This window comes from Carcharodon carcharias, chromosome 6, assembly GCF_017639515.1.
Source record: "Carcharodon carcharias isolate sCarCar2 chromosome 6, sCarCar2.pri, whole genome shotgun sequence".
Taxonomy (NCBI): Eukaryota; Metazoa; Chordata; class Chondrichthyes; order Lamniformes; family Lamnidae; genus Carcharodon; species Carcharodon carcharias.
Window position 1 is genome coordinate 46,622,474 of NC_054472.1, and position 26,654 is coordinate 46,649,127.

Here is a 26,654-nt window from a genome sequence, read left to right on the forward strand (position 1 = left end):
CTGATGGAGCAGCGGGCTGACAAATCTCCAGGTCCTGATGGATTTCAGCCTAGTGTCTTAAAAGAGGTGGCTAATGAGGTAGTAGGTGCGCTGTTATTAATTTTCTGAAATTCCCTAGATTCCAGAAAGGTTCCATCAGACTGGCAAGTAGCAAATATAACCCCTCTATTCAAGAAATGAGGGAGGCAGAAAACAGGGAACTATAGGTCAGTTAGCTTGACTTCAGTCATGGGGAAGGTGTTGGAATCAATCATTAAGAAGGTCATAGCTGGGCACTTAGAAAAACTCAAGATAATTGGGAAGTGTCAGCATGATTTTGTGAAAGGAAAATTATGTTTAGCCAATTTAATGGAGTCCTTTGAAGGACTAACGTGTGCTGTTGATAAAGGGGAGCCTGTAGAGATGCTGTACTTGGATTTCCAGAAGGCATTTGATAAGGTGCCACATCAAAGGTTACTGCAGAAGTTAAAAGCTCATGGTGTTAGTGGGTAACATATTAGCGTGGATGGAAGATTGGCAGGCTGGCAGAGAGTATGTATATGGGTATTTTTCTGATTGGCAGGATGTGACGAGTCCTGCAGTGGTCTGTGCTGGGGCCTCAACTTTTTATAATTTATATCAATGACTTAAAGGGAGCAAAGGCATGACAGCTAAATTTGCAGATGACACAAAGATAGGTAGGAAAGTATGTTGTTAGGAGGACATAAGGAGGTTGCAGATAGGTTGAGTGAGTGGGCAAAAATCTGGTAGATGAAGTTTAATGCGAGAAAATACAAAGTTGTTCACTTTGATAAGAAGAACAAAAAAATGAGTATTATTTGAACAGAGAACAACTGCAAAGTTGAGGTACAGAGAAATCTAGGTGTTCTAGTGCATGACTCTCAAACAGTTAATGCGCAGGTACAACAAGTAATAAAGAAGGCTAAAGGAATGCTATCCTTTATTACATGATATAGGGGATTAGTGAGACCACATCTTGAATACTGTGTGCAGTTTTAGTCTCCTTATTTAAGGAACGATGTAAATACATTGGAGGCAATTCAGAGGAGGCTGAATAGACTGATATCTGAAATGAGCAGGTTTGTCTTATGAGGAAAGGTTAGGCAGGCTGGGCTTGTTTCCACTGGAATTCAGGAGAGTGAGGGCTGACTTGACTGAAGTATATAAGATCCTGAACAGTATTGACAAGGTCAATGGGGAAAGAATGTTTGCTCTTGTGGGTGAGTCCAGAACTAGGGGGCCCTATTTTAAAAATAGGGGTTGCCCTTTTAGGGCAGAGATGAGGAGAATTTTTTTTCTCAGAGGGTTATGTGACTTTGGAACTCCCTGCCTCAGAAGGTGGTGGAGGCAGGATCACTGAATATTTTTAAAGCAGAGATAGACAGACTTCTTTAAAATCATTGATGGGATGTGGGCGTCACTGGCTAGGCCAGCATTTATTGCCCATCCCTAATTGCCCTTGAAGTGGTGGTGATGAGCTGCTTTCTTGAACCACTGCAGTCCATGTGGTGTAGGTACACCCACAGTGCTATTAGGAGGAAGTTCCAGGATTTTCAAGTACCAGCGACAGTGAAAGAACAGCGATATATTTCCAAGCCAAGCTGGTGAGTGACTTGGAGGTGAAGTTCCAGGCGGTGGTGTTCCCATCCGCCCTTCTAGATGGAAGTTATCGTGGATTTGGAAGGTGCTTTCTAAGGAGCCTTGGTAAGTTCCTGCAGTGCATCTTGTAGATGGCACACACTACTGCCATTGTGCGTCGATGGTGGAGGGAGTGAAGGTTTGTGGATGGACTGCCAATCAAGTGGGCTGCTTTGTCCTGGATGGTGTCAAGCTTCTTGTGTTGTCAGAGCTACACTCATCTAGGCAAGTGGAGAGTATTCCATCACACTCCTGACTTGTGCCTTGTAGATGGCGGACAGGCTTTGGCGAGTCAGGAAGTGAGTTACTTGCTGCAGGATTCCTAGCCTCTGACCTGCTCTTGCAGACACAGTATTTATATGGCTAGTCCAGTTTAGTTTCTGGATAATGGTAACCCCCCCAGGGTGTTGATAGTGGGGGATTCAGCAATGGTAATACCTTTGAATGTCAAGGGGCTATGGTTAGATTCTCTCTTGCTGGAGATAGTCATTCACGCCACAAAAGTCCCAGGCAATGTAACTTGCCACTTGTCAACTCATGCCTGGATATTGTCCAGGTCTTGATGCATTTGGACATGGACTGCTTCAGTATCTGAGTCCTGAATGCTGCTGAACATCGTATAATCATCAGCGAATATCCGCACTTCTGACCTTATGATGGAAGAAAGGTCATTGATGAAGCAGCTGAAGCACTAGCCTGAGGAGCTCCTGTTCGGCGAGGGAATTTAAGGTCATCAGGGATAGAGAGGAATGTGGAATTCGAAAAACAAACAGATTAGTCATGATCTTACTGACTGGTGGAGCATGCTCAAGGGGCTGAATGGCCAAATTCTGCTTCTATTTCATATGTTGGTGTGTTCATATTATCAGGGCTACCTGAGACATTTTGTCTCATATTTCTGGGAGTCAAGTATCTTGGAAGATATTGTTCCCAACCTCAGTCACTTTTGCGATCATGTCTCCATAATGGCTATTAAACAAATCTATTAATTTCTCACTCTGTTGTCAATTCATCTAATTTGTTTCAAATGTTTGATGCAGATATGGTAATTTTAGCTTTGAAATTTTTCTAATTCTCCCTATTACCTTTGTTACTCAGTCCCTTCCTGACCCAGAGTGCTTACTTTCACCCAAAGTGCTGCTCAGAAACTTGATATTTCTCTTGATGTCTTTGAGTTCATCCTTTCCCAAATCCTCTCCACCACACCGCCTAACCCACAACCAATCATTTTAGTTTAAAACTCTCCCTAATTCCCTAATTATTCAAATTTCCAGGACATTGGTCCCAGTCCAGTTTAAGTGAAGCCTGTCCCAACGGAACAGCTCTTCTTTCCCCAGTACTTGTGCTGATAGTTAATGAAGCAAAATTCCTGCTTCCCATACAACTTTCAGCCACGCATTTCACCTTCTAATCTGTTTACTTCTGTGCCAATCAGTACGTGATTTGGGCAACAAACCAGAGCTTACTTCCTTTGAGGTTCTGCTTTAGGCCCGAACCCCTCAAACATTCTCAGCAGATCATTCCTAGTTCTACCTATGCATGTGTGGGCCACAACAACTGGATCCTCCCATCTCCCACTCCAGGTTCTTTTCTAACCAACAGGAGATGTCTTAAACGCTGGCCCAGGCAGCCAACACCAACTTCAAAACTCACGGTCAAAGCTGCAGAGAACACTATATTTTCCTCTGACTATCCTGCCCCCCATCGCTCTCATTTTTGTGCTCATTTCCCTCACTTGAATGGCCTCTTACACCATGGTGCTAAGATCAATTTGCCCATGTAGTCATTGTTCTTGTCCACACAAGTAGCAAGTACTTCATGCCTGTTCGTCAAAATCAAGGGCTGAGGCTCCTCAACCACTACATCTTGGATCCCCATATCTGCCCGACTCGCAGTCACATGCTCCTGTCCCTGATCAGCCCTAGACTGATAGTATTGGAGGTAAAAGTGCCATCAACTGAACCAAGCTGACATGGTACATGAATTGCTAGGAAAATGCTGTTCTGAAGCCATAATAAAACAAGGAAACAGTACTTTCCTAGGAATTAACTATGCAATGTTAAGAAAGAAAATAAAGGTCATTTACACTTATGATGTGGAAAAGATTTTGACCATCCATTTATGCAGCTATGCTATGCAGCAATGCCAATTCTTAGCACAGATTGTAAACCAGTTAAATATATAGTTCATAACTCAAGATGGTTTTGAATCTCTCACACGATATGGAATTTTTAACACATTTGGAAAATGAGTGTGTGCTTTCTGTGTAGAATTTTGAAAAGACCCCAGAGTCTTTCGAGAAAGGTTACATTAGAAACTTGATTCCAATTGTAATTGTAAAAGTTGAACTCATAAGTTATATGTGCTGCAGTGTGGACTGGGCATCTGGGTGATTCAGAATGTCTCCTTTTTGTAAAAGAAATGTAAAAGTCATGGGCAATAGTATTCTGCACCTTATTTAGCATTTACTGAATATAATTACAAGCAAGTTGTAAATAATGAAATGCACAAAATTGGTAAACTTAATGAAAACAGAATTTTAGAATTAATCTTGGAAATGAAAGCATTTAGTACTGAATTATATTAAAATAAAATATTTAAAGAAATAAAGAAAGATAGATAGATCACATGCAAATGTCTTGATTATGCTGAGTAAAGCATTTAGAGACAGTACACAAAAAAAAGTGTTTTTTCTCCCTCAGCCACACAACACATCCACCTTAGAGATGGTATGCAGGTTGACTCCAGGGAGCATGCTGATATAACCATTCACTATAAACTGCACACAAGCAGTTATGAGGTGACTGGCTCTCTCTTTCCCCTTACTTAAATCCAGTTGAAGAACCTGGGCTCCATTCAGCAATTTCCTACCGCAATACTGGCCTAACCAGTGTGAATCATGAGGCAGATGGGCACAATCATCTGTGCTCTCATCAGTGCAGGCCTCACACCACTGAACACTATGCCCTACCAGCAGTCAAGCTAACTGTGTCCCTGAATTTCTTTGCCAATGGATCCTTTCAAGGGTCAGCTGTGGACCTCTGTGCCACTTACAGGCGGCTACACACTGCTGCATCACCTAGGTGCTAGATGCCCACATCGCCAAAGGAGGGCAAAACATCACATTCAAAACTGATGGGGCATCGCGGGTCCAGAGGTTTTACCACCATCACCAGGTTCCCTGAAGTGCAGGGCATTTTGACTGCAGCCATCAAGGAACCCAGTGACCGACCAGAAAGGTTTATTAACAGCAAGGTTCACGTGACTCATTCCTAAGATGAAGGACTTATCTTATGAGGAAAGATTGAACAGGATGGGCATATATGCACTGGAATCTAGCAAAATGAGGTGATTTTATTGAAACATAGAAGATCCTGAGGGAACTTCATTAGGTGGATTTTTCCTCTTGTGGGGGGGAGACGAGAACTAGGGGACGCAGTTTAAGAATAAGAGGTCTCCCTTTTAAAACGGAGATGAGGAGAAATGATTTCTCTCAGAGGGTCATTAGTCTGTGGAATTCTCTCTCCCAGAAAGCAGTGGGAGCTGGGTCATTGAATTTATTCAAGGCTAAATGAGACAGAGTTTTGATAGACAACAGAGTCAAGGGTTATGGAAGGCAGACAGAAAAGGAGCTGAGAGCACAAACCAGGTCAGCCACAATCTTATCGAATGACAGAGAAGGACTGACTGGCCTACATCTACTCACGTATTCCTATGTTAGAACCTACTTGTTGAGACATTCCTTGTTGAAAGACTGAGCAGAGAAATTAAGACTACATACTAAAGTAAAACCCTGGCTAATTTTAATAATTTCGCTAAACCACAACAATTAATTTTCACTTCAAGAAGGCTTGCAATTAATTTTTTTTAGATGTTAGCCATTAGCCTATGGCACTGGCAATAAAGATTAAACCTAGCATATTTTGAATGTCATCTCAAACACAAGGTCAGATGGGAGTGGAAAAAAGTCTCTTCCCAGTCCAAAGGAAGCTATGAAAAGGTATGACTTAGGTATGAAAAGCTTCTGCTTTTTTCAAGATGCTGCTTGAGCTGCTGAGCATTACCAGCTTTTTATGTTTTGGTTTTCAGATTTCTAGCCTATGTATTATTATATTTAGTAAAACCTTTGCTTTCGAATTCACTAAAAAAAAATTAATTGTGTGTAATGGAGCCCACACTCCATTCCTAATTTGTATTTGAAAAAGTTATTCATGGCTATCAATAAAACTATAGCAGCAACAGTGAAATAATTTGCACTAACAGGGATCAATGTACTTTAGATAAATACATCAACTATTTCAGTACAATACCTTGCTGCACAGCTAAATTAGAGCCTGGGTCAGCTCTGCAACAACTCATGCCATTCAAAATGTAGCTGCTTCAGCTTCCTTGCAGCTGTTGATGAGATTATACCACTCACCTGGCTGCAGTGCTGCTCACCTTATCTTGCTCCAACTGTTCAATTAAGTTCTTTGCATCGCGAAGCTGAGTGATTAGTTTGGTCTTTTCAGCAGTGTGCAGATCCTGCAGAAAATAAACATGAAAAAACATTTTTCATTGGATGTCCCAATTATATTGGACAGGACTTACAACACAGAAACATGCCTTTCAATCAACTGATCTATGCCAGTGTTTATGCTCCACATGAGCTTCCTCCCAAACTGTTTCATCTAACCTAACCAACAGATCATTTCTTCTTTTCTCTCTCATGCACTTCTCTAGCTTCCCCTCATGCTTGACTAATCAAATTAATCCTTTGATGAAGTACCAGAGGTTGTTAAGGAAATACAATAAATGTTACCTGTATGGATTTCAGGAAAACATTTAACCAAGTACCACACAAAAGGCTGGTTGAAAAAAATTGTAGTGATGCACTGGGAGAGTCAGTGTCAACTTGGATTTAAAAAATTGACTTAAGGTCAGAAAAATGCAAGCCAAGGTAAATGGTTACATTTCAGACTGTAGAATTGTAGATGGTGATGTTCCTCAAGGGTCAGTGCTAGGGTCACTGATTTGTGTTGAAGTGGGTAACCAAAATAATTTATTAAGATTGATACTAAGACATGTATTAACAGCTTAAGGTAGATAAATGTAGTCATGAGAGCTCTGTCTAAGCATGATGAGAAAGATAGCTAACACATAGGCATAACGGGTATATAGCCAATACTGTGTGAACCAGTCAAGAATCATAAGCCATCAACGTAATGAACTTCATAGCTTGGGTAAACAAGATGTTAAGAAGCAGACAGGGAGTCATTAGGCCCAAGATACGAACCTCCTGAGACCAAAATGCTGAGATAACAAGGGGACAGTTGCAGAACCAAGTATCCCACGCATTGATTAAATCATGTGATGTATGTGTTAAAGCAACATCAGTGATTAAAGGCGAAAACAAAGTGTTTTCTATGAGAGAACCAAGGAATACAAAATTGTGACACTTGGTATCAGAGATCCTTGGAGAAGCAACCAGAATGATCTCTCCAGAATATGCTTGAATAAATATTTGCTTACTGGAAGTTCACAGACTTGAGTGGTCTCTTACACCACAACAGTTTTTAATGACTTAGATATTGGAACAGAGTAAAATTTCAAAAGTTATCAAACTTGGAGAAGTGGTAAATAGTGAGGATGATACAAATAAACTACAAAAGGACGTAGATAGGCTAGCAGAGTGGATAGGTAAATGTTAGGTGAAGACAGTGAACTGTGAGGTGATGCATTTTGTGAAAAGGGATAAGCAGATGCAAAACAAAAACAGAATTACCTGGAAAAACTCAGCAGGTCTGGCAGCATCGGTGGAGAAGAAAAGAGTTGACGTTTCGAGTCCTCATGACCCTTCGACAGAACTAGGTGAATCCCAGGAAGGGTTGAAATATAAGCTGGTTTAAGGTGCTGGTGGTGGTGGGGGGTGGGGGGGAGAGGTGGTGGTTGGGGGGGAGAGGTGGTGGTTGGGTGGGAGAGAGAAGTGGAGGGGGGTGGTGTGGTTGTAGGCAAAAGCAGTGATAGAAGCAGATCATCAAAAGATGTCACAGACTAAAGAACAAAAGAGCACATAGGTGTCGAAGTTGGTGATATTATCTAAACGAATGTGCTAATTAAGAATGGATGGTAGGGCACTCAAGGTATAGCTCTAGTGGGGATGGGTGGAGCATAAAAGATTTAAAAATATTTAAAAATAATGGAAATAGGTGGGAAAAAGAAAAATCTATATAATTTATTGGAAAAAAACAAAAGGAAGGGGAAAGAAACAGAAGGGGGGTGGGGACGGAGGAGGGAGCTCAAGACCTAAAGTTGTTGAATTCAATATTCAGTCCAGAAGGCTGTAAAATGCCTAGTCGGAAGATGAGGTGTTGTTCCTCCAGTTTGCATTGGGCTTCACTGGAACAATGCAGCAAGCCAAGGACAGACATGTGGGCAAGAGAGCAGGGTGGAGAGTTAAAATGGCAAGCGACAGGGAGGTTTGGGTCATTCTTGCGGACAGACCGCAGGTGTTCTGCAAAGCGGTCGCCCAGTTTACGTTTGGTCCCTCCAATGTAGTGGAGACTGCATTGGGAGCAACGAATGCAGTAGACTAAGTTGGGGGAAATGCAAGTGAAATGTTGCTTCACTTGAAAGGAGTGTTTGGGCCCTTGGACAGTGAAGAGAGAGGAAGAGAAGGGGCAGGTGTTACATCTTTTGCGTGGGCATGGGGTGATGCCATAGGTGGGGGTTGGGGAGTAGGGGGTGATGGAGGAGTGGACCAGGGTGTCCCAGAGGGAACGATCCCTACAGAATGCCGACAGTGGAAGTGAAGGGAAGATGTGTTTGGTAGTGGCATCATGCTGGAGTTGGCGGAAATGGCGGAGGATGATCATTTGAATGCGGAGGCTGGTGGGGTGATAAGTGAGGACAAGGGGGACCCTATCATGTTTCTGGGAGGGAGGAGAAGGCATGAGGGCGGATGCGCGGGAGATGGGCCAGACACGGTTGAGGGCCCTGTCAACCACCGTGGGTGGAAAACCTCGGTTAAGGAAGAAGGAGGACATGTCAGAGGAACTGTTTTTGAAGGTAGAATCTTCGGAACAGATGCGACGGAGGCGAAGGAACTGAGAGAATGGGATGGAGTCCTTACAGGAAGCGGGGTGTGAGGAGTTGTAGTCAAGGTAGCTGTGGAAGTCAGTAGGTTTGTAATGGATATTGGTGGACAGTCTATCACCAGAGATTGAGACAGCGAGGTCAAGGAAGGGAAGGGAAGTGTCAGAGATGGACCACGTGAAAATGATGGAGGGGTGAGATTGGAAGCAAAATTAATAAATTTTTCCAAGTCCCGACGAGAGCACGAAGCAGCACCGAAGTAATCATCGATGTACCGGAGAAAGAGTTGTGGAAGGGGGCCAGAGTAGGACTGGAACAAGGAATGTTCCACATACCCCATAAAGAGACAGGCATAGCTGGGGCCCATGTGGGTACCCATAGCCACACCTTTTATTTGGAGGAAGTGAGAGGAGTTGAAAGAGAAATTGTTCAGTGTGAGAACAAGTTCAGCCAGATGGAGGAGAGTAGTGGTGGATGGGGATTGTTCGGGCCTCTGTTCGAAGAAGAAGCTAAGGGCCCTCAGACCATCCTGGTGGGGGATGGAGATGTAGAGGGATTGGACGTCCATGGTGAAGAGGAAGCGGTTGGGGCCAGGGAACTGGAAATTGTTGATGTGACGTAAGGTGTCAGAAGAAACATGGATGTAGGTGGGAAGGGACTGGACAAGGGGAGAGAGAAGGGAGTCAAGATAACGAGAGATGAGTTCTGTGGGGCAGGAGCAAGCTGACACGATCGGTCTACCAGGACAGTTCTGTTTGTGGATTTTGGGTAGGAGGTAGAAGCGGGCCGTCCGAGGTTGGGCGACTATCAGGTTGGAAGCTGTGGGAGGAAGATCCCCAGAGGAAATGAGGTCAGTGACAGTCCAGGAAACAACGGCTTGATGTTCAGTGGTGGAGTCATGGTCCAGGGAGAGGTAGGAGGAAGTGTCTGTGAGTTGACGCTCAGCCTCCGCGAGGTAGACGTCAGTGCACCAGACAACAACAGCACCACCCTTGTCAGCGGGTTTGATGACGATGTCAGGGTTGGACCTGAGAGAATGGAGTGCAGTAAGTTCAGCGAGAGAGAGATTAGAATGGGTGAAAGGAGCACAGAAATTGAGACGACTAATGTCGCGCCGACAGTTCTCAATGAAAAGATCAAGAGAAGGTAAGAATCCAGAGGGAGGGGTCCAGGTGGAGGGAGAATATTGGAGGTGGGTGAAATGATCCGTTGAACGGGGAGAGGACTCCTGCCCAAAGAAGTGAGCCTGGAGACGAAGACAGCGGAAGAAGAGTTCAGCATCGTGCCGAGCCCGAAATTCATTAAGGTGAGGGCGTAGGGGTATGAAACTAAGTCCTTTGCTGAGCACTGAACGTTCAGCATCGGAGGGGAAGGTCAGGGTGTATAGTGAATACACGGCTGGGGCTGGGATTGGAAGATGGGGTGGGGACAGAGGGACAGGCAGGGGTGGAGGGTCCTTGATGGGTGTTGGTGTCGATGAGTTGTTGGAGGTGCGTTCCTTAGCACTTTAAAGAAAGAAAAAGTTTCTTGTTGAGGCGTCAGATGAGCCGAAGAATAAAATGAAACTGGGGGCACACGCAGCTTTGAAAAAGGGTACGGCGATGCTGCTGGAGGGAGAGGTCGAGTGTGTTCATATGGCGGCGCATGGCACCGAGTGTGGATCTCAGGATGCGACGGGAACTGCAGTCCGAGAAATGTTTTATGTCCCGGAAATACCTGTAATCCTGGGTGGGTTCGAAACATGAGGGGTGGAATTTCAGTTGAAATCCACATGGGGTAATTCGGGGACGGAGACAGTCACTGAGAAAGGAGATATGGCTGTGAAAGCGGGTTTTAGTAAACACCTTGTCAAGCACCAGGAGAGAAATGGAAAGCAATGAAGGTGAACAAGGCAAAAGAGAGATACTGAAATCTTATCGCAGAGATGAACAGAACTTCTTCAAGGAGGTAGGCATTTCTTGAAGAGCAGTGGCAGTCAATTAAACACAGAGATAAAAACAAAAAACTGCGGATGCTGGAAATCCAAAACAAAAACAGAATTACCTGGAAAAACTCAGCAGGTCTGGCAGCATCGGCGGAGAAGAAAAGAGTTGATGTTTCGAGTCCTCATGACCCTTCGACAGAACTAAGCAGATGCAATATAGACTTAATGGCACAGTTCTAAATAGTGTTCAGGGATAAAAGGGCCTGGGGGTGCATTTGAAAGTGGCTGGACATATTGAGAGATAGGTTAGCAAGGCGTATAGGATCTTGGGTTTCATTAACAGAGGTATGGAGTACAAAAGCAAGCAAGTTCTGCTGAAATAAAAGCAAAATACTGCGGATGCTGGAAATCTGAAACAAAAACAGAAAATGCTGGCAAAACTCAGCAGGTCTGACAGCATCTGCGGAGAGGGAAATAGTTAACGTTGAGTCAATATGAACCCTCTTCAAGGCTGCTCTGAAGAAGGTTCATATGGACTCAAAACGTCAACTCTGTTTCTGTCTTCACAGATGCTGTCAGGCCTGCTGAGTTTTTTCAGCATTTTCTGTTTTTGTTTCAAGTTAGGTTGAACCTTTTCACGGTTTCAGTCAGGCCACAACTCGTCTGGTCACCACACTTTAGGAAAGATGTGATGATCCTGGAGGCTAAAAAGGAGATTTAGCAGAATGGTTCATGGGATGGGGATTTTAACTACAAGGTTAGTTTGGAGAAGCTGGGGCTGCTGTCATTGGAACAAAGGAGATTTTGGGAGGATTTGATACAGTTGTACAAGATTATAACAGGTTTGGATAAGGTGGACAAGAAAAAGCTGTTCCCATTTCTGATGTTACAAGGACTAGGGGACACAGATTTAAGGTTTTGTGCAAGAGATGCAGGGGTCATGTGAGGAATTACTTTATTACACACCAAGTAGAAATGATTTGGAATTCTGTGGTGAAAGCAGGGAAGATGAATTATTTAGAGAGGAAAGTGGTTGGGCTCTTGAAGGAAATAAACTTGCAGGAAGGGATTGAGATTAATTGTTTATCCTATGGAGGGCCAGCATGGACTCTATGGGTTGAATGGCCTCCTTTTGTGCCATAAATCACTCCATGACTCTATGAATACATTCATGCTATATTCACACATTACCTTGCTTTAAAAATGTTTTAAGTTGTTTTCCGATGAACATAGAATGCTCAATTGCTTCTTTCTGTCTCAAAGTGCTTTACAGCCAATGGAAGTCATTTTAAAGTGTAGCCACTATTGTCATGTAGGAAAAGCAGCAGCCAAATTGTGCACAGCAAGCTTCCACAAACAGCAATGTGATAATGACCAAATAACTTTTTTTTGTCATGTTGAATGAACAACAAATATTGGCCAGGGCACCAAGTTTATCTCCCCTGCTCTTCTTTGAAATAATGCCATGCAATGTGCTACATCCCTTGGGAGGGCAGATGGGGCCTCAGTTTAACATCTCAACTAAACATCCGATAACGCAGCACTCCCTCAGAACTGCACCGGAATGTCAGCCTAGATTTTTGTGCTCAACACCTGCAGCAGGACTTGGACCCAGAACTTGCGGCTCAGAGGCAGAAGCGCTACCAACTGAGCCATGATTCAGCCACAAATCCTCGTGCACCATTCTTCAAAAATTGGGACAACAGATAGCATGCTCACAAGGTTATGCAAATGTCAATTACTCACCAAACTAGCTTCACATTGCAATTTTCTCTCTCTTATGTGAAACCACTTGGTTTCTGTTCAATAGTTCCTTCATTGTAAGAGGAAATTGGCAACTTGTTGCATAGAAAAGTTACGGGTGCAGAAAGAGGCCATTCAGCGCATCGTGTCTGCACTGGCCATAAGAGAAAAGAAAGAAACTAGCTGCTCATTTTAATCCCACTTTCCAGCGCCTGGTCCGTAGCCTTGCAAGTTACAGCACTTCAGGTGCCGATCCAGGTACCTTTTAAATAAATTGAGCATTTCAGTCTCAACCATCAATTCAGGCAGTGAATTCCAAGCAGCAATCACCTTCTGGGTGAAAAAGCTTTTCCTCATGTCCCCTCTACTCCTTCTGCCAATCACTTTAAATATATGCCCCTTGATAACCGTCCCCTCAGCAAGGGGAAACAGGTCTTTCCTGTTTACTCTATCCAGGCTCTTCATAATTTTGCACTCCTCAATTAGGTCATCCCTCAGCCTCCTCCATTTCAGGAAAACAACCTGAGCTTATCTAATCTCTCTTCATAACTGCAATTTTCAAGACCTGGCTACATTCTTGTAAATCTCCTCTGTACTCTCTCCAGAGCAACTGTGTCCTTCCTCTAACGTGGTACCAGAACTGCATACAAAATTCCAGGTGTGGCCTAACCAGCGTTTTATACAATTCCATCACTGATCTAACAGAGGTTTTTCGGAGAACAAAGCGATTTTGACTCTGTGTCAAATACTCAGGGTTCAAATGTATTTGGACTTGAGTCCCTGTCAGCAAGTATTGTTGGGCTACAAAGGGAACCCAGAGGAAAGAAAAACGCCACCCATTTTTAAATTCACCTTTATTTTTTCTAGCTCCTGATAGCGCTCATCCAGTTGCTCTTGTAGAGCTTCCTTTTCACTTGTCAACTGAGTGCAGCGTTCTTTGTGGGTGTGAATCATCTCCTTGCAGCGCTGTAGCAGATTTTCTTGCCTCTTCACACGTTTTTGAAGAACTGTTAAGGAATCAGCAGCATCTCCAGCTCCCTCTGTATGACACAATAGTAACACAGTTGTTAACAACAGAACTAAAAAAAATTCCAGTTTAGCACAGACACTAAAACAATTGGAATTATTTATTCAAGTTATAAAATCAATTGCAGACAAAAAGTAAACTTGAAATTATCACTGCACTTGACTAAAGCTCATTTTTAAAAATACAGAAATGAACAAGTTTGCAATGTCCTGCAATGCTTAAAATTTGTTCCTCGTAGCAACTGACCAGTAGTATTTAAAAAATACATGAAATGTTAATTGTAAAACTTTAAAACTTTACTTGCACAAACTCAAAAAGCAGCCATATGGGGTAAAAATAATTACTCAAGCCTATTTGTGAAAAATTAATCATATACGCCTGCCAATATTTTTCTTACTTCGCTTCAACAACTCCCTCAAGTATCCACTTTAAACTCTTATCAGTGACAGAAAACAGCAATCTAAAAATTCTACTGTTAACAATTTCAGAGTGAGAGTTACAAATCTAGCAGGTCAGTCAGCCCAAGTAGACAAGTATTTCTCATATACTGGCACTCTTAAGGGTTAAAGCATAACTGTTCATTTTTTATTTAATCCAATTGAGGAAATTTTTGACAATATGATTTGTTGATGTACAATATAAAATAAACCGTTTAACCATGAACGAGGAATGAAATTACCAAAGGAACTTCAGGCTTTTAATTTTATCTGTATCATGCTCCAAGGCAGGCCTATTTTATTGCAGTTTTTTTATCAACATGTAAATAATTAGGATGAGAAAAGCTGAAACCTTAAAACTGCGCAGTACAAAATTACAATTGCTGGAATTCACCTTGTAGTGTTAAAAAAAAATCAAGTGCTTTGGAGAACAACGAAAAATACATATACCATGAGCCAGAATTTTACTGCAGCCAACAAACACACTACAGCCAATGTTTGTTAGACCAGCCCTTGAAAATTACAGCAACTATTAGAAATTTCAAGTTCCCCTAAGTGGAATGAAAATTGAAATGGCATGGCACTTTCTACAGAGGATCTGGGATATGTGTGAACACAGCAAGCAATTGTGTATCTCTTTGACCAGACTGAAGAAATATTAATGAACAGTTAAGAGTCTGAACAAGGAAGCGTAAATTAAAGGAGAGAATTCAATGTCAAATCAAATTCAGAAGCTGAGATAAAGGAGGAAAGATTGGATTGAGAAACAAAAACAGTAAAAGTGAAACCAAATTATAATCTATTAAAATCTCCAACAACAGCTAAAAGCTGAAGCAATAAGATTCCACACTTGTAAAGGTTTATTTTAAAGTGCCAGAGATGCTGTTAGGCAGTAATTGAGACTTATCATAAAATTAGAAGAGTATTTGTACAACAGACAAGCCCAAACTTTCTGTGATGAGTTTAATTTCCATCTAGAGGTGCAGAACTTCTTCCAGCTGAATGCATTTGAATGGGGTGCAAGACCGCAAGATGCTGTTTTTAAGCAACATTTCAAGAAACAAATTCTGGATTTTTTAATTTAACTTCAATTTTCTCTCATCAGAAGTTGCTGTCTGGTTTGCGCATAGATAATGATCAGGGACCCAAGTCTCATTATTTTTGCAGTAAATTTCAGCCCCATATCTTTTATGGAAAACCTTCCCAGAGAGCGTTTGCACATCTGTAACTACAAAAGATTTTTTCTCCCAACATTTTAATTTAGCTTTTTGATTAAATGATAGACATCACCTCCTAATCCATCAAGCCTATTTGTATTATCTTCTTCATTGTTGGGACTGTGTTGAAACACTTCTGTACTTTCCATCACGGACGCCTGAGTCGTAGATTCCTGCAGATCTGTCTTTGTCCTTCCAAGCCCCATCCTTTGTTTTAGTAATGCAACCTGCAGATGTGAAATGCTCAATATTAACAGAATGGAGTGCACTTCTGACCATAGTAATAACACTAGAAACAGGAATAGAAGTCTGCTGCAGGTCTCCTTTAACTTATTCCATCATTCCATGGAAAAGCAAAATAGTGCAAAAATCTGAAATAAAAACAAAATGTTGAAAACGGTCAGCATGTCTGGGAACATCTGTGGAGACAGAAACATGGTTAACATTTCAGGTCCATACGTAGTACTCCAGTATGATCTCACCAAAGCCCTGTACAAATACAGCAAGACTTCATTATTGTAGGAAATTGGAGTGTGAGAGCAATGATCAACATACTATTACTTGCCTTCCTTATTGCTTGCTGTATCTGCATGTTCACTTGCGTTTCACGTATAAGACACCTAAATCCCTCTGAGCACCAACATTTAATAGTTTCTTGCCAGTTAAAAATATATTCCATTTTTCTTTGCCTCTGACCAAAATGAATAACCTCACATTTACGCTGATTATACTCCAGCTGCCACTTAGTTGTCCAGTCACTTAACCTGCCTATGTTCCTTTGCAGACTCTTGGTGCCCTCTTCATAGCTCACATTCCTACCAGCCTTTGAACCATCTGCAAACTTGTAAGCATTACATTCAATCTCTTCACCTAAGTCATTAATACAAATTATAAATAGCTGAGGTCCCAGCATCGGTCCTCACAGCATCCCATGAGTAACAACCTGTCAATGGCAATTTTTCCTCATCTGTTTTCTATCCTTTAACTAATCCGCATCCATGTTCATACATTACCACAACCCCATAAACTCTTACTTAATGCAACAAGCCTTCCTGTGGCAACTTATAAAATGCCTTTTGAAAATTCCAAAACTAAAGCTCAGGCTTGATTATCTCCTTAATACTATTATAAGCGCCATCTTTTAATCTAATATTTGTCTTATTACTTGATTAATACTCTGTCCAAAAGTATAGCAACTGATTGGGGACTTTGAAACTACTCCCAATATTTTCTGCCTCTTCTTATTTCTCACTGCCACCTGTACTGATTCTACTTCTTGATCCTTTGAGTCACGATATTTTCCCACCACTGTTCTTACATCATCCTTTCTAATTAGGACTACCCCACCCATCTTTTCCAATGTATCTGTCTTCTTGAAATGTTAAGTACCCTGGATTATTTAGTTCCCAAACAAGGTCACCATGTAACCTGTGTTAGATTATATGTACTTATTTCTGTTTGTGCCAAGAATTAATTTATTGTGCTACGAGTGTTTTGAACATTCAGATAAAGCACATTTAATTTTAATTTTTTTGTTCTACCATTTTTCCTGATTTGACCTGATTCACTGTTGCACTATTATCGTTAAACACTCTGTCCTGTCACATCTCCATCTCAACTAAACTGTTGCACTATTTCATGGTTTTAACTTTTTGCTTCAGATTTATAAATTTCCCTTGAAATAAACCTTTCCTGCTCAAACCTCTTTTTAGGTTAATGTCCTCTTAACAGTGCTAGATTTTCACTTTACCAAGGCAATGGTCTCAGCTGAGTTTAAGTGGAGTCCATCTTAATAGAAGAACACCCTATTTCATCAGTACTGGTTCCAGGCTCCGAGTCGAAACCCCTGTTTCCCACACCAATCTTTGGGTCAATATTCAACTCTCTGATCTGTTTGCCACTTGATCAATTTGCATATGGCTCAGGTAGTATTCCAGGAATTGTCAACTTTAATATTTTAATTATTAATTTGGACCTGAGGTCCTCAGACTCACTCAGCAGAACATCATTCCCCATTCTACCTATGTGGACTACAACAACTGGATTCTCTTTCTCATGCACCAAGTTCTTTTCCAGCCTTAAGGAGATATCATTAATCCAGGCATTCTGCATGCAACAAAGCCTTTGGGACGCCTTCTCACGGCTGCAGAGAACAGAATCAATGCACAACTATCCTGTCCCCTACAACTGCACTGTTTTATTCTGCACAGATTGATTAGCCTCCTGTACCACAGTGCCCTTGTTAAATTGCCCATCCTTCCCGCAGTCTTGGTTCTCAATAGAATAGTACTGTATGGAAATGTAACATATAAACACAATTGTCTGAAACTGTCAAGATGAAAAGGAGGTGAGCAGAAATCCATCAGGTATATTAATGGTTTCCCTAGCCACTAAGCAGTGCAGCCTTGTGTTCTACTCTCTCCAATCACAAGTGATGCACACCTTGAGTCCAATTTCATGGAAAACTCTGGGGCTACTGACTCTTGGCTAAGCGGCTGAATGAACATCAAAATGACTGAGATTTTAGCAAACTTAAAATCTTACATTAGCTTAAGCACCAGACCTATTTGTCAGTGCATTGTTGAATAAATTGAATACAAAATTCAACTCTGCAGCTAAATCCAAATACAATCAAATTAGAACATTTAGTTACATGGTTAATTATATATCAGTCACAAGATGCAAATGTTCGTAAACAGATTTGCATTTATTGTGGAACTGTGAGAACTGAAACTTCATTTGCCATGAAGCTCAAGGTTACTTGGTTTTACAATGGTTTTGCACTGCAGCCTCAACTTGCATCACCACAGATAGGAGAAACATTGGTTCAATCTCTCACAGCATTAACATTCTTAAGCCTAGTCAATTTGTGCAGATTGGTACAAAAAACTGGTCATCTGTTTGTTCGCTTAGTTTTCTGGAAACTAGATGGGGAGCCTCCAGTTTGCTACAGTCAGTTAATAGCAACATCAGTGGCATACAGGAGAAAACTGCTACCTTAATCTCTGTCCCAGGAATCCACATCGTACTCCACAAAGCTTCAAACATTCAATAATTACAAAGAGGCTTCACAGTGAGAAAATAAAAACAATTATTGCACATATGAATTAAAACATAGATGGAATTCAGTTAAGAAACAATTGTGAAACTGAACTAAACTAATTAAACATCTGTGGCACACAGAAACCATATGGGATACAGATAAAAACCTGATTATCAAGCATGGCCTTGCGTGCATATCAAATAGATTTAATTAAAAAAAATCAAATGCACTGAGGAAAATTATTTAGAAGATTTGTTAGAATCAAATTACATTTTTAACTTATTTCAATTATAAAAGTGTCTATAAGTTCCTTAATGCATATATACACTGTCAAAATATTAATGAACAAAAAAATCTAGATACACTTAATGAATTCATGAATCTAAGTTAGCAATGTGACACTGGTGAAATAACAATTATTTCTGGACACATCACACTGCCCATTCTTGAGCATGTCTTTTTTTTTCAATAATAGTGGGACAAAAAATACTGAAAGACTTCATCTTTGTTGAAATGATTGAAATAGTCATCACTAAAAACTAAGAAGTCAACAAGGCTGCAGTTGACTTGAAGCACAAATATTGACACGAAAAGTTGACATAATTAAGGGAACACAGCATTGAAGTTCAAATAAAAAAATTTGCAAACTTCTTTCAAGATATGAACATGATAGTTAATGGTTACCAAATTCCTTCATTTCCATCAGGTCAGACAGAAAAATTAGACTTTATTTCTGTACTCAATTCATGAACATCAGCTGCACATTGGGCCGGATTTTGTGCTCAACAGCAAATCGTTGGCAATTCAATAAGGGGAAGGCGGTGGCATATTGGTATTTTCACTGGACTAGTCTTCCAGAGACCAAGTTCAAATCCAACCACAGCAGATGGTGAAATTTGAATGCGATAAAAATCTGGAATTAAAAAGTCTGATGATGACCACGAAACCATTGTGGATTGTCACAAAAACCCACCTGGTTCACTAATATCCCTTCAGGGAAGGGATTCTGGCCTACATGTGACTCCAGACCCACAGCAATGTGGCTGACTCTCAAATGCCCTCTAAATAAAGGGAATAAATGCCCGCCGAGGCAGTGATGCCCACATCCCATGAATGAATAAAAAAAACTAGCTGTTTGCAACATTTGCTCAGACTTTCTATGGAGTTTTCCCACAGGGGTTTAATGTGAATGAGAGAAGCAAACAATGCAGTACCCTCTACAGAGCATCTGGGACCTGTGTGAAAGGAGAAGCAACTGTGTATCTCCTTAACCAATCAGGTTTAAGAATTGTTACTGAGGAACGTGGAGCCTGAACCACTAAGTATCAGTCAGAATACTGAATCCAACGTCAAGTTTGGTACAAAAGCAACATGCAGATGGAAAGAGAGATTGGATAAAGGGAGGTAAAAGAATAGAAGTAAAACAATAATAAATAAAACCTGAAAGGATGAGACTCCACACTTCGAAAGGTTAATTTTCAGTGTGACTTGGCAGTATCAAGATTTAACAAGTCATTAAAAGGCGCTTGAAGAGAAATGGACAAGCCCTGAACTTTTCTGGGAAAATTCTCACTTACCAGCTAAGTGCTGCAACTTCACAACTTTCAATGCATTTGAATGGTAAGTCAGTTGCTAAGCCACTGCTGTCGCCCAGCTTTTGGAGGAGTACAGCAACTCGGACTTCCTGATTTCTGTTTAATTGTGCATGAGCAGTTGCTGGAAGTTGCTATTTGATTTCCACGTAAATAATTATGAGTATCATTAGTCTCTTCATTTTTTAAACCGCAAGCCTGGCTCATTACGTGACTGCAGCTGCTGAGTTTAAAAACTGATCACTTTAATCAAGCAATTGAGACCTGAACATCAGGATCCCTGCTTGCAATAATTACAAGGCGGCTTTAATCAGCTTATCTGTCATCTGGCCCTTTAGTCAAACTACGCTCATGCTGTGCAATTCTACCTGTGTCTGTAGAACACCAATAAATTGGTCTTTCTCCTCTAGGGCTGCTTCAAACTCATCCTGAAGATGTTTCTTAGCTTGCTGATCCATTTGCAGTTCCTGAGGATTTAACAAAGAAAATTAATAGAAACAAGGAATTAGCTTTCTTCTGATGTTTCAACAGTTGAAAAAACAGTATTTGTCCAAGTGTTAGAATGGGCAATAGTGGTGAAAAGCAAAGCACAAGTGATACTGATACACTATGTAGGTGAAGCACAAACTCCTCTTGCAATCAAAGATTCAAACCCCTACTCCCCTTGCAATTAAACTGAAGATGTCAGCATCAGTGCTGTGCAGTGAAAGACAAGGAGAGATGGAACCAGTTCAGGAAATACCTGATGGCAGAGAAACTACCACATTTACATCTAAGACCTGGAATAGGTGACTGACCTATCAAACTCAGTCACACATCAGGGAGTGAGCAATGGTTGTACAGTGACAAAATAAACATAAAATGGACAACCCATCAGAGTTCATCCAACCAGAATGATCTTACCACTATTCCCACAATCTCATATAGCAATTGATTCTCAATTGTTCCACTGTTTAATCTCTGAAGTCCAAAAGAAGTTCCTGCACCAATCTAAAATTGACCTTGTGTTCCTCTTTTCCTATCACATTCAGATTGAATTAATGTTCTAGATCCATTTATACCAGACCATTTAATACCTTACAAATCTATAGATGCAGTCACCTCCCAGTTGCCTCCTTTCAAGTTTTGAGCCTTTCTGCATAACATTCACAGGAGTATGCCATTTAGCCCTTCAATTATGTTCCACTGTTCAAAAACAGTATGCCTGATGGTATTTTAAGTATTTATTTGTCTTGGTTCCACAGCTATTAATTTCCAAGCCTAACAAAATCTATCAATCTCAATTTTGGAAGTTTCAATTGAGCGTGCCTCAACAGTTTTTTGGGGAAGACTTCCAGATTTCCACCACTGTTTTAGATGCATAAGTGCTTTCTGACATCACCAATGTCCAGCTCTAACTTTAAAGCTTTGCTCACTTGTTCTAGGATCCCCCAAATTAAAATAGTTTCTCTTAATCTATTCAATCAAATCCTTTAATTATTTTACACCTCAAACAGTTCATCTCTCAATCTTCTATCATCAACAGAATCCAAGCCTAGTCTATGCAACCTGTTCTCATAATTTTACTCTTCTATCATTCTGGTGAATCTGCACTATAACCCCTCCACTGCCAACATATCCTTTCAAACAAAATGGTTTCAAAGACTATTTTTGAGACCAGGTACAGAGTAAGGGGGAAAGAGCTGGTACAGTTGGAGGTGAAAACCAAAAAGGCTGATTCCAGGTGGTAGTGCTGCGAAGATCACAGATCCAGAAAGGTGTGCCATTTGGTGCACACTATACACCTGGAGCTCAGTGGGTGGTAAAGCTGTTGTTGGATGGGACTTCCGATCCAACCCTACGTGAATAAAGGAACTGAAACTCCACCTGGGGAGAACAGAGTTCTGTGGCCATACAGCTAAGGATAAGGGCGTTTGTGGAGAAAAGACTGCGGATGAAATTTGAGAGACCTACTTTTGTTGAATTGGCTATTTAAAGTGCCATTTTATAGTTTCCATGGAACAACCTTTGACGGTACAGAACCTAACACTTGATATTTTTTATAAAATATAAACTCATGGCTATTTCTTAATTTTAAACTGGACCTTTGGCTGACAAAGACTATTAAGGTGGCTGACTCTATGTCTGAGAGCTATTGTCTGTGACTCGCCACAACAAACAAAGCCACATTGCAGTGTCAGAAATGTCACACCTCGTTACTTCTGAGGAGTGACTAACAGACTAGCTGTGGACTGCACAGCTCAACTTCAAACGGAGCTACACAAAGGCCATTTGCATTTGACAGACCAAGCTTGCCAGCAGAGTCAGAGTCTCTACGAAGACAATGGCTTCTTAAACATTCCTTTTAACCCACAATGGTGGGACATTAAAATAATAAGATAAAGACAAAAAACTGCGGATGCTGGAAATCCAAAACAAAAACAGAATTACCTGGAAAAACTCAGCAGGTCTGGCAGCATCGGCGGAGAAGAAAAGAGTTGACGTTTCGAGTCCTCATGACCCTTCAACAGAACTGAGTGAATCTTAGGAAAGGGGTGAAATATAAGCTGGTTTAAGGTGGGAGGAGAAGTTGGGGTGGGGGGGTGGTGGTGGTGTGGCTGGGACATTAGTAGCCCTGAAGATCAAACAGAATTCCAAACACTGGATAAACATTCTTTGTTGACAGTTAAGGTCACAAGGCCTAAAACTCTGGCTTGTTGAACAAATTAATGTTACCAGCCAGTCTGCCATTTTAACATCTGACTAGCAAGCCACACAAAAGGAGTTCTGGCCAGGTTAAACACCTGGCCATCTACCCTGCCTCTGCTGAAAGTTCTGCATCATCACCTACAAAACTGATCCACCTGTGTGTGTGCCTATTTCATCTTGTGAAGTCAACACCACTAGAAAAGCAAATCTTACACCACTGGTTTTCAACTGGCTGACCCCAGTGAAGGAAGTCCCCATGGGATTTTGATTCCAGCCTCTGGAACTCATGTGAACCAATATTTATTTTCTCTGTAGTCTATGTACTGTAAAACATTCTTATCTCTATCCTTCTCTTTAATAAATGTGTGGAGGAGGACATTGCAGACCCCCCTTTTCATGGTTTTTGAATGTGTGCAAGAAACCAACCTTTTGAGTTAATCCTACCTCGAGTTTTCTGTGTGGTTATTTGTAAGAATTGGATAACACAAAAACCGAGGGGCTGGCAAATATGCCACTGCTTATTAAAAAGCAAACAAATCAAAACACCTTTCTGTTTATGGACGGGTGGCAAGAGGAAATATTAGTGCCGTTTGAACGGAACCCCCTCCTGCCTGGAACATTGTTAATTCATGTTTAATCTGTATTGATTTTAGTTTGATTGTTACAGGAAAATTTTTTAAAGGCTTAATCTTGGCCATCATGTTTTTCACTTGAGGTCATTTGGGAAGTTTGATTCTTCGTGTGATTGGTCTACGCAAGGATCGTAACACATTCCAACAGTGTAGTGCCCAGAACTGAGCACAGTGCTCTTAATGAGGTTTCACCAGTGTTATGGAAGTAACATTACTTTCCTCCCTTCACATTCCAGGGCCCTTGAGTTGAAGGCCAGCATTCCATTAATTTCTTTTATAGAAATATTGTAGGATCATAGGAACAGGAGTAAGCCGTTCAGCTCGTTGAGCCTGCTCCACCATTCAACTAGATCATGGTTGATCACTTATTTCAACTCCACTTTCTCGCGCTATCTCCATATCCTTTGATGTCATTCGTCTCTAGAAATCTATCACTTCTGTCTTGAACATGCTCAATCATTGAACTTCTACACTGAGCTTGTATATATCCACATGGAGTGACTGTTGTACTTGGGCTTCCAAATCATTCTGCTCCTCATCATTTAGAAAGTACTCCCATCAATCATTATAACCGAAATGGATGACCACACGCTCCCCCATTCTGAACTTCATTTGCACAGTTCTGCCCACTCGCCTAATCCGATGTAATGTGGAACTCTCTACTTCCATTTACACTATTTGTTGTGCCACCAAACTTCATGCCATCAGCAAGCATGGATATACAGCTATTTTTTCATCCAAGTCACTTATGAAAAAGATGCCAGGCAGACCCAGATAGTCCCATATTGACAATTGGAGTACATACCCATTATCCTTACTCTGTCTCCTAACTCCTAAACAATTACCTACCTATTTTCATTGCTTTTCTCAATCCAATGAACTCTCATTTAACAGTCTCTTGTGGACAACTTTATTGAATGCCTTCTGGAAGAGCGTATAAATAACACATAAATGCCCCTCCCTTAGATTCCATGTTCATTACCACCTCAAAAAATTCAACTAGGTTCTTAAGACATGACTTAATCTATTCAATTTTATACCAGAGGTCTCTGGTCAGCTCATATTTGTCCAAGAGCTCATCCACTCTGTCCCTAATAATAGTCCTCTCACTGTAGGGGTAAGTCGCTCTGGACCATTTCCTGGCCTAAATAATTCCTGTGATTACATTCAAGGCTGAATTTGACAGGTTTTTGCGGAGTCAAGGGTTTTTTGCAGGGCATGCAAGGAAGTGGAGTTAAGGCCACCATCAGATCAGTCAGTGCATCTGAGCAGTGCACCATAAATTTGAACAGGACCTTCTGAAACTTGCACTTGACTCTTTTGGCCATAGAGTTCAGCATCTTAATTCCTTTGTTGACTGCTACTTCAGAAATTGGCAAATCAATTTAGTAAAACCCTAAACTCCTTCTAAATTTCACTTAAGCTCTAAATACAAAATATGGAGCAATTTATCCATTTTTTCCTTCCTATATGCAGTAATTTACAATGCATTGCAGATTTTGCTTGCTCTTGTTCCACTCAATAGTTGTAGCCCCTGAGCTGCCTCCTCAGATTTATTCATCTCTTAATTTTCTTTCATCATTGAACTTGACAAGGTTGCACTGAATACAAGGCATTCATTTACGTTGAATGAATATAAACAGTAGAGGTCCAAATGTTGAATTGAGACAAAAATCAACAATCTCTCTCTCCACCATTATATAACTCAGCCAACAAGTGCTCAATGTTTATGATGCTTCATTCAATTTTTAATTCATCCAAAAAATCTAACTGTGCTACATATCAAATATTTCCCTTTATTCCTATCACAAAGTAAGATGACACAGCTTTACATAACATACGACATTAGATGGTGATCTCATCGCTCCATTATAGGGGCAAAAATGAAGACAAACTAAATCCTTCCTTAGGGGAAGAAGCAAAGAGACCCAGTGAGTTTCAAAGCAGCACTGACGTAGCCAGAAACTCTTGTCCACCACCTTTCAAGTTGGGCATGGTTTGCGATATTGAAAAATCATGGCTGAAAATAACCCTCAATAAATGGATTTGGTGTTGATCAAACAGTATAATGCTGAGCCATACACAGTCCACAAAGGTCCTAAGATTGATCCCTGATGGTTGACCCCACCCGGATAACTATGCATGGAACAGGGATAGGGACAGGGTTAAAAAAGTTTGCCAGTGCTTCAGCTCCCTACCTGACAGAAAGGGTTTGTATACCTAAGAACTAGATTGGCATCAGCTGCGCTGGACTCACAAAAGAATAGGCCCTTGGGAGAGGTACTAAAGAGTCCCCTTGCATCAAGCTGTGTTAATATAGCACCTCCAATGTTTATTTTCAATAAAGAAAAGCCCCAAGGCATTTCAAGGAGAGAGGTAATGCAAGAACTATTTCAGGATATGCCAAAGTGTATCACAGTCAATCAAGTACTTTTGACAAGGTGTCACTGTCATAATTTAGGGAAATATAACAGTCATTTCAGCACAGCAAGTTGCCATAAATAGCACTAATATAAATGCCCAGATGATGTTTTAATGATGCTTATTGAGGAATAAATATTGGCAGAAGAATTCTCCTATTCTCTCTGGAATAACAACATAGGATTCTTTTTTACAGCCGCCTGAGACAAGGCCCGAGATCAATTCTCATTCTAAAGATGGATAAAGAAAAAGGGAAATAAGGGAACGAACACCAAGCAATGAAAGAAGAGATCTAAAGGAGTGATCAAGAGCTTGGTCAAAGAGATGGGTTTCACAAAAGCTTTTGAAAAAAGCAGAGAGGTGGAAAGGACAGTTAGAGAGAGTATAGCTAAAGGCTTATGCCACGAATGGTAGGGGAAAGGGAGGGAGAGGTAAAGACGACCGGAGTCTGAGGAGGAAAGGACAGAGGATGGAATACTGAGCTCAGAGAAAGAATGCTTGAAGGTCTCAAAAGGGCTTTGTAGATGAAAAGCAGAATTTTAAAAAATGCAAATACAGCCAGGAACCAATGTGGATCAGCAAGCAAGGAGGTGGGGTGATGAATGGTCAGAATTTGGCAAAGCGCAGAATACAGTGGGTTAAATCTTTAACAAACTAGATCTCATGGGGCGCGAAGGATGAGATGTCAACAAGATGATCGTTGAATTAATGAAGTCTAGAGGTGACAAAAACATGGTTTAGGGTTCAGCAGTGGCAAGTCTGAGAAGGGACTGAAACTAAGCCAATCTTCCTCAAAATAGATAATTCCTTTGTAGTGATATTTGGCCTGATGGATTTGAATCCATTGGCTAAAGTTTCAAAATGGAGTCCAGTCTTTCCTCCCACCTGTTGATTATGTAGCCTTAACCATTGTTCCATTTTTTCTATAATTTGAGTACATTCCAGTTTTATCAAAATACAATAGCAAATTTATACAGAACTATACTGATAAAACAGACCCAAATTTGCATTTCCACATTTAATCCCACGCGGTATCTTATCAAAGGGCATACTTCTATACGTAACTCAGTTTTTATCACCCTTTTGGTTATGCCTTTCAGTAATGATAAGGAAAAAAGGTATGCATCAGCCGTTAGATAAATTGCCCTCGTATTGTCCCTTGCTATGTCCTGCACTGCAAGCTGTTATGCACTTGTGGAGTCAGGTAAACTCCTAAGG

The 26,654-nt window shown here is 41.0% G+C and overlaps 1 protein-coding gene across 4 annotated transcripts in view; it reads right to left on the reverse strand.

The window, feature by feature from the left end:
- golga4 (golgin A4) overlaps positions 1 to 26,654 on the reverse strand; it is a 223,169-nt gene that overhangs the window by 146,191 nt on the left and 50,324 nt on the right. For all 4 annotated transcript variants that reach the window (XM_041189612.1, XM_041189611.1, XM_041189610.1 and 1 more), the window contains 4 exons: positions 20,064 to 20,162; positions 15,134 to 15,287; positions 13,232 to 13,419; positions 6,079 to 6,162 (listed from right to left, as the gene is read on the reverse strand). In XM_041189612.1, coding sequence (XP_041045546.1) covers positions 6,079 to 6,162; positions 13,232 to 13,419; positions 15,134 to 15,287; positions 20,064 to 20,162 — 525 coding nt within the window. The remainder of the gene's footprint in view (positions 1 to 6,078; positions 6,163 to 13,231; positions 13,420 to 15,133; positions 15,288 to 20,063; positions 20,163 to 26,654) is intronic.